Genomic DNA, 12,890 nt, shown 5'->3' with positions numbered 1-12,890 from the left:
CCTAAGCCCCCCAAGCCTACCAAGGGTCAGGCTCCCCCTCCCCCCAAGGACAACGACAACGACAAGCGCGAGGACGGCCCCAAGCCTCCTAAGCCTACTAAGGGCCAGGCTCCTCCTCCTAAGGACGGCAACGGCAAGCGCGAGGATGCCCCCAAGCCCCAGCCCCCCAAGCCCACCAAGGGCCAGGCTCCTCCCCCCAAGGACGGACAGAACTAAGCTAGTTCTGTAGAGATGCAGATGGCGATCATTGAAGAGCCAGCAGACATCTAGTCTGAACTGGTTTTATAGCGAAGGATTGATTTGGATCTGATTAATATTCTTGTTTCTTAAATTCCCAGCTGGTTTCGCGTGCTTTTTTTGTCTATAAACTATCCAATGAAATAGGTCGACCACTACTTCTGATCATCGTAAAGATATAACATAGCCGAATCCTCTGAATAGTATGCATAAAATGCAGTATAAAACTACAGCTCGACAACAATCTTCTTGGCAGACACACCATTCCTCAACAAAGCAATCCCCTCCCAATAACCAACCGCCCCGGAACCGGCTTGGGCACGCCGGTCTTGAGGGCCCCAGGAATAAACCGGCCCCAGATGGGACCCCCGATTTCTTCTCTCTCGCCAATATACGAAGTGTCGTTCACTGACACGTCAGCACATCATATCTTTCCCAAGGATAAGACAGACAGAGAACAGACCTGCCACAACCTCAACCCCATCAGGGATACCACTCACAGGAAAAGGTAAGTTGGTAACAACCTTCCCACTTCCCACCTCCTTGACAACCGCTCTAACGGTTTCCTCTGTCGCAATAGCGTCGAGAGCTCCTACAAACTCACCCCCGGCATTCTTCACTTCCTTCACGAGATCCTCCACAATCGTCGGACTGTTATAATCCAGCATAGCCGTCGCTCCGAGACCCTTCACCAGTTCATGATTTCTACTCGACGCGGTCGCGATAGCAGTCACACTCGACGCAACGGAATCTGGATAGCGGCACTCCCACGACTCGACGATCCGCCCCAGACGATAATGGTTTTACCGACTGATTCTGTGATTGTCACCGAGGGAAGGGGTAACTGCAGTCGACCAGGTGGATACAATCCCATCGAAGCAGCACATAACGCTAGAGGAAGGACACTACCCTCCGCAAGGAGATATGGTCGGGTAAAAGGGCGATGGTCATAGCATCGCAGATGGCGTAGTTCTGGAAGGCACCGTATTTGGGATCAGGTATGCTGATCCAGTGTGCTTTGCTGTTTTACTTGTCACCGGACTGATCAAGGGTATTCAGAGATAGGTGGAACTTACGCCATGACACGATCACCTTTCTTGTAGGTCGTGACGCCCTCGCCTACCTCGAATATTTCACCTGCCATATCTGCTCCGATCGTTTACCGCTGTCAGCATGAAGAATACTTGAATTGAGATAGGTTGGACAACACACAAAAGGGTATTTCTTTTTAAACGGAAGTTTCGACCGACATCCTGTATTTGCCAGTCCACTGCACCTGTTAGCAGATGTCGTATCCACAACCGAGACTACTTACTCGGGTTGATAGTAACAGCGACATTCCTCACGACAACGTCGTTCGGACCGCGTGGACTATACGGAGCTTCCTTTACGGCGAAGTCGCCTTCGGATCCAAGGAGCCACATTGCAGCGTTGGAGACAGACATGGTTGATGATGATCGATATTCAGGGATGGTTATGATTGATTAACATTATGGATTATATTGACATGTTTATATGGTTTGGTGTTTACGAAATTCGGTGCCAAAATAAGGTGCTGTCTTAACTCAATGTCCGGTCGATCAGGCTAATTCCGACGGCGAACGGTGTGAATATCAAACCGATGGTTAAGGCTTATGTCAGACCGCGCTCATGAACTACAAATTGAGGAGAAGGAATGGGTTGTTAGATTGATACGGTGAAATGGGATTAATCTCCGGGGTGCATATCCGTCGCGGGATTAAAGTACGGTGTCTACACTCCGTATGCTTCGTGCTAACTCCGACATGGACTTTATGCAACCGATTCCGTTGGAGGTTATCGGTGTATCAAGCACGTACAAGCAAGGAGAGTTCGAACAGCGTGTAGCGACACTGTTAAACGACCAGCACATCGAAGACCGTCAATTAAGTTCACCTTCGTCTCGAATCTCAAGCCTGATGAAAAGCCGGAAAGAAAACGATATCTGCATTACAGCATCAAAGCTGATAGTTGCTTTCGAGAGCGTCCTTTGATATTTGTGAATCGCACTCCCCAAGTAGCGATTCTCGTCGAAGGTCAGATTAAGGTGGCTTGACAATGGAGAGCTGAAAAAATCAAATTGATCGCGGAAAGCCCTTGCTCCCCAGGATGCCATTATCACTCAACAATAGTGCATCGGCTAGAATCATCCATCATAGTCGGTGACAACATCTGCAAAGTGGCATGTGAGACATGTGCAGCGGGCCTGGAGAGAAGCATGCATGCTGCAGTCATATGTCGGCAAGACCGGATGCATGTAAGGGAGTGCCGTGTTCATCCCCAGAATGCAAGTTTTGCTTATTCTGCAGAATAGTTGGAGAACACGACGTGTTGTTTCTGAGCCAGATTGAAGATGCGGTTGGAGATATTGACGGTGAGAGATTATATTGCGGTGGTCGGTGTAGTCTGCTCGATGATGCTATTCTGTCGCAAAGTGTCTAGGTCGGACATCTAGAAGGTGAGACTGTCTCGCTCTTCCGGTCGCATATGGTCTAGATGGACGAAAGGGCTATTATACCGCTAACTTCCGATGAAGAGAAGATGCAATCGACGTCAAGGAAGAGGCTGATTCTGAGATTTCTTCGATATCGGCTCATCCGATCGAGTCCATCGCCACTCAGCTGACAGTTGTGACACGACCGGGATGTTCGCATACGGGCGCATGACCTGCAATGCTTTGTCCTGGAGAGAGGCTGCTTATCGAACATATGATTTCTTTTTCGATCTGGCCCGAAGATCCATCCCTAAGTAGCAGTATGATGCGATGCCGATGAGGGAAATAAATCCAATGTTGATTCTGTCGTCAAGTTGGTTATGTATTGGAACTGATGGTTAGTGGCCATCAACAGCAAGGATGCTTTGCTGTGGCTGATGGACTAGATCCTTCGGTCGCAATGTGACGTTGCAGCGAGAGGGCACAGTATTTGAACGAGGATACCTCTTCCGTTGTACAGATCTCAGACACTCTGGCATCATCTCCTTTGTCTCATGATAGAAGTCGACGGAGCTGTTGAGCGCTATCTCACGATGCAGTCCATCCAAGCTTTGTGGCAGCGCCATAGCCGTGCTTATCGTTCTTGGCCTGAACTTCTATTGCATCGCAAACCGGCCGTGGAGAGGAGACGAACAAGGGGTGCAGGCGAGAGGACTGAACGATGGCAGCGCGCTATCGATAACCGCGCAATTCGATGCCATCATAGGCTACTGACAGCTTCTTATCTCTTCTAGAACACCTGTTAGAGTTAAGGCTGGTCGGGCTTGATAAACTTAGTTGCATGGATAGCCGCTTAAGGTTAAATCGAGCTCCTGAGCTGAGCTGTTTTGATATACCTATTGCAGTAGAGGATGCGCCCATCAGGCCACCGTTTGAAAAGCAATTATGTATTAAATCGCTATCAGGAGCATACGAGGCCGATCAGGCAGCATTTATTTCAAATGCGACCGAGAGAGATAGCAGATCCCGTAAGCAGCCGACGTTTCACGGGGCACAACGATGAGGTTTTGGCAGGTGAAACAGAGGTGATAGGCGATGACCAGAACGGATTACATGAAGCTATCGCGGCGAGATAAGAGATTATCAAATAGAATGGAGTACTCGAATGGTGGGCTGACCTGTTGCCACCATGCCTGATCCATCCGGTGGGCGGCTAGCCGTAATAGGCACACGGTCGTCCGAGGCGCGGCCACTGGCCGTTGGCCATTAGAAATCGTCCACCTTGACTCTGGAGTTACATACAGCTGAGACTGAGACCTGGTGACTGATGAGTAGAGGCCTTACCGTTCTCGTTCGATTCTCATTACTGTTTGAGTTCTGGGGTAATGTCCCTTCAATCTGTGAGGCATTTACATAGTAGACAGTGTACGATAACTTTAATAATGTTGATAACTCTATTATGTATGCCAGATAGTGATCCCCGGAAGTACCCCGATATCTACGAAAATTTCTGCCCGTACGGCTGTGTACCGGTGAGGGTGTTTCAGCGCTGGCGGTGCTAGGAACCCGCTAGACGAGCTTAAACCCCACCGTGCGTCCGCCACAGCAGATCTGCCCAATCAGAGGTGATAAAATATCTGCAAATGGCGGTTTTAACGAGCCGTAGGCTGAATACGGCCTAGCGCCGTATGGGCATTACTTGCGCTGTACAGCGTCACGGCCACGAGTTCTTGGGTTGTTAATAATGTTTCCTTCTGCGTCGTGGATTTTTTGCCCCGCATCCGGGCATGACCGACCCCAAATCGTCCAGACCCACGTTGCATTCCGACTCCAAGTTTTTTTCTGTGCCGTTCAGCTTTTAAATCATCTGCCCTTCCCACCGTTTGGGTCGATATCCAGTCTTCATCCCATTGCTGATATTCAGAAGGGACTTACGACCTCTCTCACACACATACATACATCATGGAATACACACAAACCGTCAACGAACACCAACCCACACAGAAGGAGATGGAGGCCGGCGCAGACAACAAGTCCTTCAACGCCCCGGCGGAATATGACAAGGATCTCGTGGGTGAGATGGACGAGAGGGAGAGGAATGTCTACGATCATGGCGTCAACAAGTTCAACCGTCTTGGATGGAAACGTCTGACGGTCGTGCTGATTGTCGAGGCCATCGCGTTGGGCAGTCTGTCGATCCCCTCCTCGTTCGCGACCCTGGGCATGGTCGCCGGTGTCATCTGCTGCATTGGCCTTGGTCTGATCGCCATCTACACCAGTCACGTCATTGGCCAGGTCAAGCTGGCCTACCCTCAGGTCCAACACTACCCCGACGCCGGTCGATTGATGATGGGCCGCTTTGGCTACGAGTTGATCAATGTCATGCTTATCCTCGAACTGCTCTTCCTCACGGGCTCCCACTGCCTGACGGGTACCATCGCCTTCCAGAACATCACCGAGAGCGGGGTCTGCTCTGTCGTCTTCGCGGTTGTTTCTGCCATCATCCTGGCTCTGTTGGCCTTCCCTCCCAGTTTCGCTGAGATGGCTGTTCTCGGTTACATCGATTTTGCCTCCATCATCATCGCCATTGGTATCACCATCATCGGCACTGGTGTCTCCGCTGGCAGCTCCCCTGCTGGACTGTCTGGTGTTGAATGGTCTGCGTGGCCCAAGCCAGGAACCACCTTCACCGACGCCTTTATTGCCCTCTCCAACATCATTTTCGCCTACAGTTTCGCTCTGTGCCAGTTCTCCTTCATGGACGAGATGCACACCCCCAAGGACTACATCAAGTCGATCTGGACCCTTGGTATCACTGAAATCTTCATCTACACCATCACCGGTGCCCTCATCTACGCCTTTGTCGGCCAGGACGTTGAGAGCCCCGCTCTGCTTTCCGCCGGAAACACCCTCAGCAGAGTCGCTTTCGGAGTCGCTCTTCCCGTCATCTTCATCTCTGGCTCGATCAACACCGTCGTGCTAGGCCGTCTTGTGCACGGCCGTGTCTTCAAGAACTCGACCATCCGCTTCATCAACACCAAGATGGGCTGGATCACCTGGCTCTCTCTGATCATCTTCGCCACCATCCTCGCCTTCATCATCGCCGAAGTCATCCCCTTCTTCTCCGACCTCCTCTCCATCTGCTCCTCGCTCTTCATCTCCGGCTTCACCTTCTACTTCCCCGCCATGATGTGGTTCATGCTCATCAGAAAGGGCAGCTGGACTGATCCCAAGAACCTCTTCCTCGCCTTTGTCAACGGATGTGTTTTCATCATCGGCCTTGTCATTTTGGTTGCGGGCACCTATGCTAGTGTCGATGATATTGTAAGTTTTCTCCAACTGTCTAATTTGAATCTGTTACTAATGAATTCTCCAGAACAACAACTACAAGGAAGGCACCGTGCGAGGTGTTTTCACCTGCGCTGCTCCGGAGTAAGCGTGGATAATGACGAATCATGGATTTCGATATGTCAGCGACTGTATCATAGATTACATTTACAATAAATTACATTGCATATACCTATCTCTTTTTGTAAATCCCTCATTCTGTGGATCTGTAATTGCTCATAGTGGCTTCGGTGATGTCACTACTGCCTTAGTTTCTACGAATTTCTTCGTTCAATTGACTGTCGTCATATTCGCATGTCCCATGCTATACAGAATGTCACCCAGAATTGACTTAGTGATTTGGCTTCACTATTGTTGTGACACCACCTTTGCTGTAGAATATGACCTCAGTCAAACCGAACTTAGCAACTTCCTTCATCGCTGAAAATGCTCTCCATCATACCCCTTAACGGATTGCCTGGTCTAGACCATAGCAATTTCAGCTTCATCACGCTATTCTGTATACGAACAAAGCACCACTTAGCAATACGCCTCATTCAATAACCCAACTTGGCGAATGCTTCACTAACAAGACTACTACTGTAGCTTACTCCTTGGCAAATATTAGCCAGACGCAGGCACTTCTCCAAGACCCTGCCTCAAAAAACAAGACCATGGATAAACTCCCGTCAAATTCTCGGGCCGCTCGACTTGGCTAATTTCAGGTACTCATACAGTGTAATAGTAGGAAGAGTACGATGAGATCACTCAAGCCGAAGATCAGCGCCAAACCTTGAGCGGCTACTGCTTACTGCTGCCTCGGGTTGGGGTCAATTCCGTCAAGAGCCCCGGAATCTTCCATCACGATCTGCATAACCATGACATATAAAAACGTCGCGCAACCCCATAATTTGTAATGGAAACTGAATGTTGGAGATTTCCCCCGCAAAATTCCCAACATTTGAACACATAAACATGGAGGATGTGAAATTGCGACCATGGGGTTGTGTTCCGGGGTACCCCGTATTCTGGCCCTGGTCGGTGTTGGTGCCCCGTATACCATTACCCCATATGAACGGATCGGGCGGGGGAAAAAGTCTGGATGAGGCCCGACTGACATACAAACAGTGCACCGAAAGATCCCGATGCTAAGGTTGATGGCTTGGATGAGAGTTAAGGTGACACATGTTTTTTGGCCTTGGAGGTGAGGATAATGCCTCAGTTGGGGTAGCTGCACGCTTTGTGTCGGGATTACAGGAATAATACAGACTTCTCCAGATTCTGCTGTATTGTTGACCCCGGACTGTGGCTCTATCCACATTCAGGATAACTGAAGTAATTGCGAAAGCATCATCTTCTCGTGTCTCATCCATGAATTGAGGTCGGTATATCGACTCCACCGACACTTCAGCTTCCCCATACCCACTTTCTTATTAGCTAATTCCGAGCCCACCGTACCACTCTACACCGATTATCGGACCTCCATATGATTGATTGCATTATTCATGAATTTATACAATAACTTCATTATACAGAGATAGTATAAGATTGAATATCCTTAACTCATTCTCTCAACCGATAAAACCAAGACGGCTATTCGGCTTCGGAACGGACCAACAGCAGAATACGGCGAATCCACCGGGACTCGGACACTCCACAAAAGCAGAAATGTGGGGATTGTGGCCATTCTGTGCCACCGTGACGGTTTTGCATCGTGCAGGCTGTTTTGAACATTTGTTTCTCGGCCAAATTGGGCGGCTTTAACACCGAGAAAAAGAGACAGCATTCTGTGTGAGATATGAAAGATTTTGATGGTAAAACCCCGAGATAATCGCGATAAAATCAGACAGAAATTGAGACTGAGAGTGTGTGGGGTGGCTATCCACCAATCAGAACCCGCGAATGGTCAGATTTTTACTGCAGGGCGGATTTAAGATTCCAGAGTGGGTCATTAGGGTTTTGGTTTGCCGCCCACTTGGATTTCCGGTGTTCTGATTAGCCGGCAGTGCTGATCTGCCCCTCTGCCCGCAAAAAAAAGGATCGCTATCTTAGGTTATCTATCGTGGATGGCGATATTAAAGAATCAACGGCTGTCGTTGCTTTTCCTGACTACATCCATCTCCTTATGAAGGGTAGCCATGTCGTTTGCACTTCCTAATGATGTCTTATTGCTGGTCGGAGACTTTATCGAGGACCATGAGGATCGGTATAATCTGATCTTTGTGTGTCGCCATTTTCACGACTTGTTTTTGCGCACTGTTTATAGAGACGCGTCGTTGAGGAACTGCACTCAGCTCAAGTCGTTCCTTGCTGCTATCTTGCGACGTCCAGAGCTGGCTCGGGCGGTTCGCACACTCGATTTTGATGAATGGCAAACGCCAAGTGCGGGGGAGACTCACGATGACCTGAGCGTGTTCAGCACCTTGATCGAAAATGTCAGCCAAAGCGACGAAGAATACGCAAAATGGGAGCAGGATCTCCGAAAAGGCAGTGCAGAGGCGTGGATTGCTCTTCTGCTGCCTCTTGTCAGCAATGTGAAGCAGCTGAATCTGGTCTATCCAAAGGAGAATACGTATCTGGATCGCACGATGCAACGGGCTATCAAAGGCGATAAGCCGTTTGACAAGCAGCCTGCGCTCCGTGCTCTAGAGCAGGTCTCTATGAAGCATCTTGACGATGAGGACTGCAAAGGAAGTTATATGCCGTCGCAACTTCTGCCATTTTTCCGCTTCCCATCCATGCAGAGCATCTCAGCAGACTCGGTCGTTGAATCGACATCTCAACCTGATCAGACAGAACCAGTGGATAGCTCTATTTCAGAAATCCATCTCACGACAAGCAACGGACCCAGCGGCATGGATAGTCTCATCTCCTGCTCGTCTCTCAAATCCTTCAAATATCAACACTCGGACAACCACCTCCTCGCAGAAGGATACCAACCATCTGCCTTTTATCGCTCGCTGGCCAGCAGTAAAAACACACTCGAAACCCTCTGGCTCGACTCACATGGCACTCACTACCCTTTCACCATCACCGGCGCCAACGAAACCCACGACGAATGGTTCGGATCGCTGACCGATTTCACCGTCCTCAAAGACATCCGCATTCGACTCCCCAATCTCCTTGATATCCGCTATCAGCCTGATCCAGCGACTTCTCTACCTGATATTCTCCCCAAATCAGTCGAATCACTCTACATAGAAGGCTGCAAGGAGAACTCCCTCTCCACTCTCATCGCGCAACTCAAACTGGTGCTTAGTAAACGCCGGTCGCGATTCCCCAATCTTCGCACTGTCGATATCGAAGGGTTCTTCCATGATGAGGAAGACTATGAGGACTCGGGCTACGATGCCAGTGCAGTGGGTGCAGAGAAAACCATCAAGCCTCGCGTGTATTCGATGGCGGAGCCGTTGCATGCTTCTTGCGCTGAGGCGGAGATTCAGCTGAATCTTCGCGATCGTGATTGTCCGAGTACAATGGTAGGGTCAGTGTGATTGATTATGATATACGACTGATAGATAAAATTGCTTTGGTTTACTTTGCTTGTTTATTTATTTATGTTGGTTGTTGTTCTACGCCCCCCTGCACATATACACTTGCCTATATACATGATTGTTCTGACTTTGATGCACATACACATATAAATTTCCTCATATTTGATTTAGCGATTCATTTACCCCATTTCATGTTTATAGATAGCGTTGCTTTATGCCTGGATTCACAAATACAACATCTGAGTGGCATCGCCACCGTTTTGCAATCAATCCACTTTCCCACTTCATAATCTCCATCCATGGACAATCTATTCCTTCTGGGGCTATCCGTACTTTCCTTTAAAATCTGTATGATGATATAGGAGGCTGACTATCTAGGTACGGGAGTATAGCATGTGCCATGACGTGATGCTGTCTGTGCTGCGCGTCTCATCCCTTATTCTCCTCCACATTTAATTCTGACACCATAGCTATCTCTAAAACCATTTACCTCTGTTCCAATGCCATTGCACCGATCTCTAGCTCTGTTGATGTGGCGACTAGTTTGTTGCTACGGAAATTTTAAATCCATATCCATCTATTATACTCGTCTAAACCGTTACTAGATAATCAAAAGTAAAGCACCTTTCATCCCTTGGGATTCTGGACTATGAGTCGATACGTCTAGATGTATATTCCTGGTCGATATCGATGACGAGAATTTCCTCCATCATTGTTAATAGAAATTGAACATGGACAACTAAGCATGAACGGTTATATCATCAGGAAGACTGGATAGGAATACCAAAGAGACTTGCTGTAGAAATGTCAGTTAGCAGAGATAGAGATGACTGGCGGAGGTGTTACGGGATCCCTTAGGTAAATATATTCCATCGGATGTCTTTGATCTGGATGTTGCATGTCCTCATTAATGTCGACACATTTATACTCCATCTTGATCCTCTTGGTGGTTATCTCGGCTGCAGCAGAAAATACGGTTGGCGAGGTTATTATAGAAACAGTGACATCAACCCATCATCCTTTAGAGGCTCTCTCATCAAGCCCAATATGATGCCTTTATTGACAATATAATGTTGTAAAAGCACGGGGTGTTCTTCATCCTTGAGTCCAACACTGGCTTTACTATTGCCATTTCTGGTCTCAATACTGACAAGGATATCTTGGAATTTTATGTCCAGGGGAGACCGCACATAAAACCTGTATTGAGGAGTGCGAGGCTTATAACCCAAATTGGGGCAGTGGTAATATTCTTTTTATTCTCTCTAATAGAGGTAGGCTTAAAAACATCAAGGGATTTGCCCAGATGTTTAAAGGTATTCTTAACATTAAGGGAATCTGGAGGAAGATAGGTATACTCTCAAGGGTGCAAGGAAGACATTGCAATAAACATCTCACTGATGGAGGAATCCATGTGCTCTACCCCTTCAATGTTGACCGGATGAGCCATAACGGGCGCTGGCTTGGTAATTTATAGACCACCGATCCGATGACTCATTACGATCGAATTGGCATTTTGGATTATCTACCATCATGCCATTGTCGTCATGCTGAGCAAACAGGGGACGTGAAGAGCTCCGCTCGCGGGAAGATGACATCGGTCTTTGCATCGCTATCACTCGTCTCGTAGATGATCGGGGATGTGTTGGCCCTGCTTAATTTTAGGGTATCTTTGGCCAGTACGGTTGTGCTAAGGCTCGAGCTTTGCTTCAGACCTTTGCTTTTGAAGACTAGGATCCTGAAAGACCTCATTCAAATCCGATTCACTGAGACGAAGCTCCTCCTGGGCAAAAACAAAGACAGCAAGCCAGGGCACACAGTTACGGCTAAAGTCTTCCTGACGAGGCTGGGACTTGCATATATTTCTCTTCCATGGCGGCGTTGGGTCTGTCAGAACAATATTGGGAAGCACTCTTCCCCAGCCTCCATGATCCTAGGGAGGATAGAATGAGTGCGGAGCACCATTAGGCAAAAAGAATCGAGGCCCAATGACATTGAAGTCATGGTTGCTGGAGAGGAACTGGCTCTCCTCCCCGTCAGTTCCTTGTCTCATATGGATCTCCTGCTCGACGGTGATGCTGTTTCCCATACTACAATCCGCTCGTTGGTGATGATGGCAACTTGTTCGATACCGACCACAAGGCACTCAGTGCCTGCGCTGACGGAGACAGCGAGAGGTATTACGTCTAAATTCTTCAAAAGGAAGACTTAGCCAATTCCTGCCGTTGTAGGGAGCTGTCTGTGTCGCTAACGTACGCAAATCTCTCAGCGGAGGCAACAGGTATGACTTGGTCGAACTGGATGTCACGTTCGACAAGGCGAGCCCAACGGTCTACGACGGCGTCAACCCGCCTGTAGACGGCAATCTGGCCAGTTTTGCATTAGACCACGGTTGATAAGCAGGAAGATCAACGAGTGGTCATTGATGGCGGTGGCTAGCAAGGATGACTGAGTGTGATGAGCACATCACCAGTAGACCGTAGATCTGACTGAGGTCATGAAAGAGCTTGTTCCCGTAGGATGATCATGGCTGCGGTACGTGAGCGTTGGAATCAGGGTTATGGTCCTTTAACCCAGTCTTATAGCAGTACTTAAGACTTTGCCCAAGGCATAAAGAATTTCTACCACCATTCTCCATCCAAATCAAGATGACGGGCTCAATGAATCTCGCAGTCCCTCTCAAGCTCGACGCCTTTATTCTTAACAAAGATGCCTGTGCCAAGGATGAAAAAGGGTCTAAGATCGCTCCCATTACCAAGCCCAACTCTACCTTTTTGCAGCTTGATGACTGTCTCACCCAAAAGGACATTCTCAACCATGTTAATCTCCATAATGCCTTTCCTGCTCAAACAAACCCCCATGCATATAAACTGGAAAAGGAAGAAGTCTGCAGGAATCACAAGGGCATCTACCTACATTGGGTCATGCCGCGTTTCTACCGCACAGGAGTGGCAGTGACAGAATCGGCGGCTGACCAGCATACCGAGGAACACAGAGAGAAGGGATTGGGAAAAACATGTGCGAATGACTCCAAGGACTATTCAGCTGTCCGAGCAGTCCCCAACCGATGGCTGGTGATCCGGAAAATCGATCCCGACTCTATTGAGCCCAAGACTGCAGATATCAAAACGGTTCATGGATGGCTTGTGGAAAGTGACCGAGTGCGCACCACTGACGAGGATGATCTGTATGGTGCGGTGGACATCGCGCCGTATAACCCCACGAACAATCAAAGCGTGGGTAGCATTCAGCCGGAGAGACAGGCAGAAATATTCATCGGCCATAAGCAATCCACCAACGATTGGAGGGAGCTGGACAATGATGACACCGACCCAGAAACTATCGATCAAGGCATACAGCCAATGATATATAAGATATCTTGA

General features: G+C 48.6%; 6 protein-coding genes across 6 annotated transcripts in view; 4 read left to right on the top strand and 2 right to left on the bottom strand.

Annotated features, from left to right (window-relative positions):
• Positions 1 to 413, top strand: part of ASPWEDRAFT_669511 (uncharacterized protein) — a 1,222-nt gene extending 809 nt beyond the window's left edge. The window contains exon 3 of the mRNA XM_040838872.1: positions 7 to 413. Coding sequence (XP_040686204.1) covers positions 7 to 229 — 223 coding nt within the window. The 3' untranslated portion in view covers positions 230 to 413. The remainder of the gene's footprint in view (positions 1 to 6) is intronic.
• ASPWEDRAFT_44675 (uncharacterized protein) lies at positions 391 to 1,258 on the bottom strand. Its single transcript, XM_040836320.1, has 2 exons — positions 701 to 1,258; positions 391 to 645 (listed from the first exon to the last, which is right to left on the bottom strand). Exons 1-2 carry the CDS (start codon positions 903 to 905, stop codon positions 506 to 508), a joined length of 345 nt encoding a protein of 114 aa, XP_040686203.1. The 5' UTR covers positions 906 to 1,258; the 3' UTR covers positions 391 to 505.
• On the bottom strand, positions 1,017 to 1,810 carry ASPWEDRAFT_669505 (uncharacterized protein). The gene is made up of 4 exons (XM_040838871.1): positions 1,553 to 1,810; positions 1,448 to 1,507; positions 1,314 to 1,383; positions 1,017 to 1,258 (listed from the first exon to the last, which is right to left on the bottom strand). Exons 1-4 carry the CDS (start codon positions 1,680 to 1,682, stop codon positions 1,129 to 1,131), a joined length of 390 nt encoding a protein of 129 aa, XP_040686202.1. The 5' UTR covers positions 1,683 to 1,810; the 3' UTR covers positions 1,017 to 1,128.
• Positions 1,811 to 4,699: 2,889 nt separating this feature from the next.
• ASPWEDRAFT_54103 (putative amino acid transporter) lies at positions 4,700 to 6,125 on the top strand (the record flags this gene model as incomplete). The annotated part of the gene is made up of 2 exons (XM_040838010.1): positions 4,700 to 6,013; positions 6,066 to 6,125. The coding sequence occupies 2 exons, from the start codon at positions 4,700 to 4,702 to the stop codon at positions 6,123 to 6,125; spliced, it is 1,374 nt and encodes a 457-aa protein (XP_040686201.1).
• Positions 6,126 to 8,056: 1,931 nt separating this feature from the next.
• On the top strand, positions 8,057 to 9,791 carry ASPWEDRAFT_44672 (uncharacterized protein). Its single transcript, XM_040836319.1, has one exon. It carries the CDS (start codon positions 8,155 to 8,157, stop codon positions 9,508 to 9,510), a length of 1,356 nt encoding a protein of 451 aa, XP_040686200.1. The 5' UTR covers positions 8,057 to 8,154; the 3' UTR covers positions 9,511 to 9,791.
• A 2,364-nt stretch (positions 9,792 to 12,155) lies between these two features.
• On the top strand, positions 12,156 to 12,890 carry ASPWEDRAFT_175801 (uncharacterized protein; the record flags this gene model as incomplete). The annotated part of the gene is made up of 1 exon (XM_040831416.1): positions 12,156 to 12,890. One exon carries the CDS (start codon positions 12,156 to 12,158, stop codon positions 12,888 to 12,890), a length of 735 nt encoding a protein of 244 aa, XP_040686199.1.

This window comes from Aspergillus wentii (genome assembly GCF_001890725.1).
Source record: "Aspergillus wentii DTO 134E9 unplaced genomic scaffold ASPWEscaffold_7, whole genome shotgun sequence".
NCBI classification, from domain to species: domain Eukaryota; kingdom Fungi; phylum Ascomycota; class Eurotiomycetes; order Eurotiales; family Aspergillaceae; genus Aspergillus; species Aspergillus wentii.
This window is presented reverse-complemented; position numbering and strand designations above follow the sequence as displayed.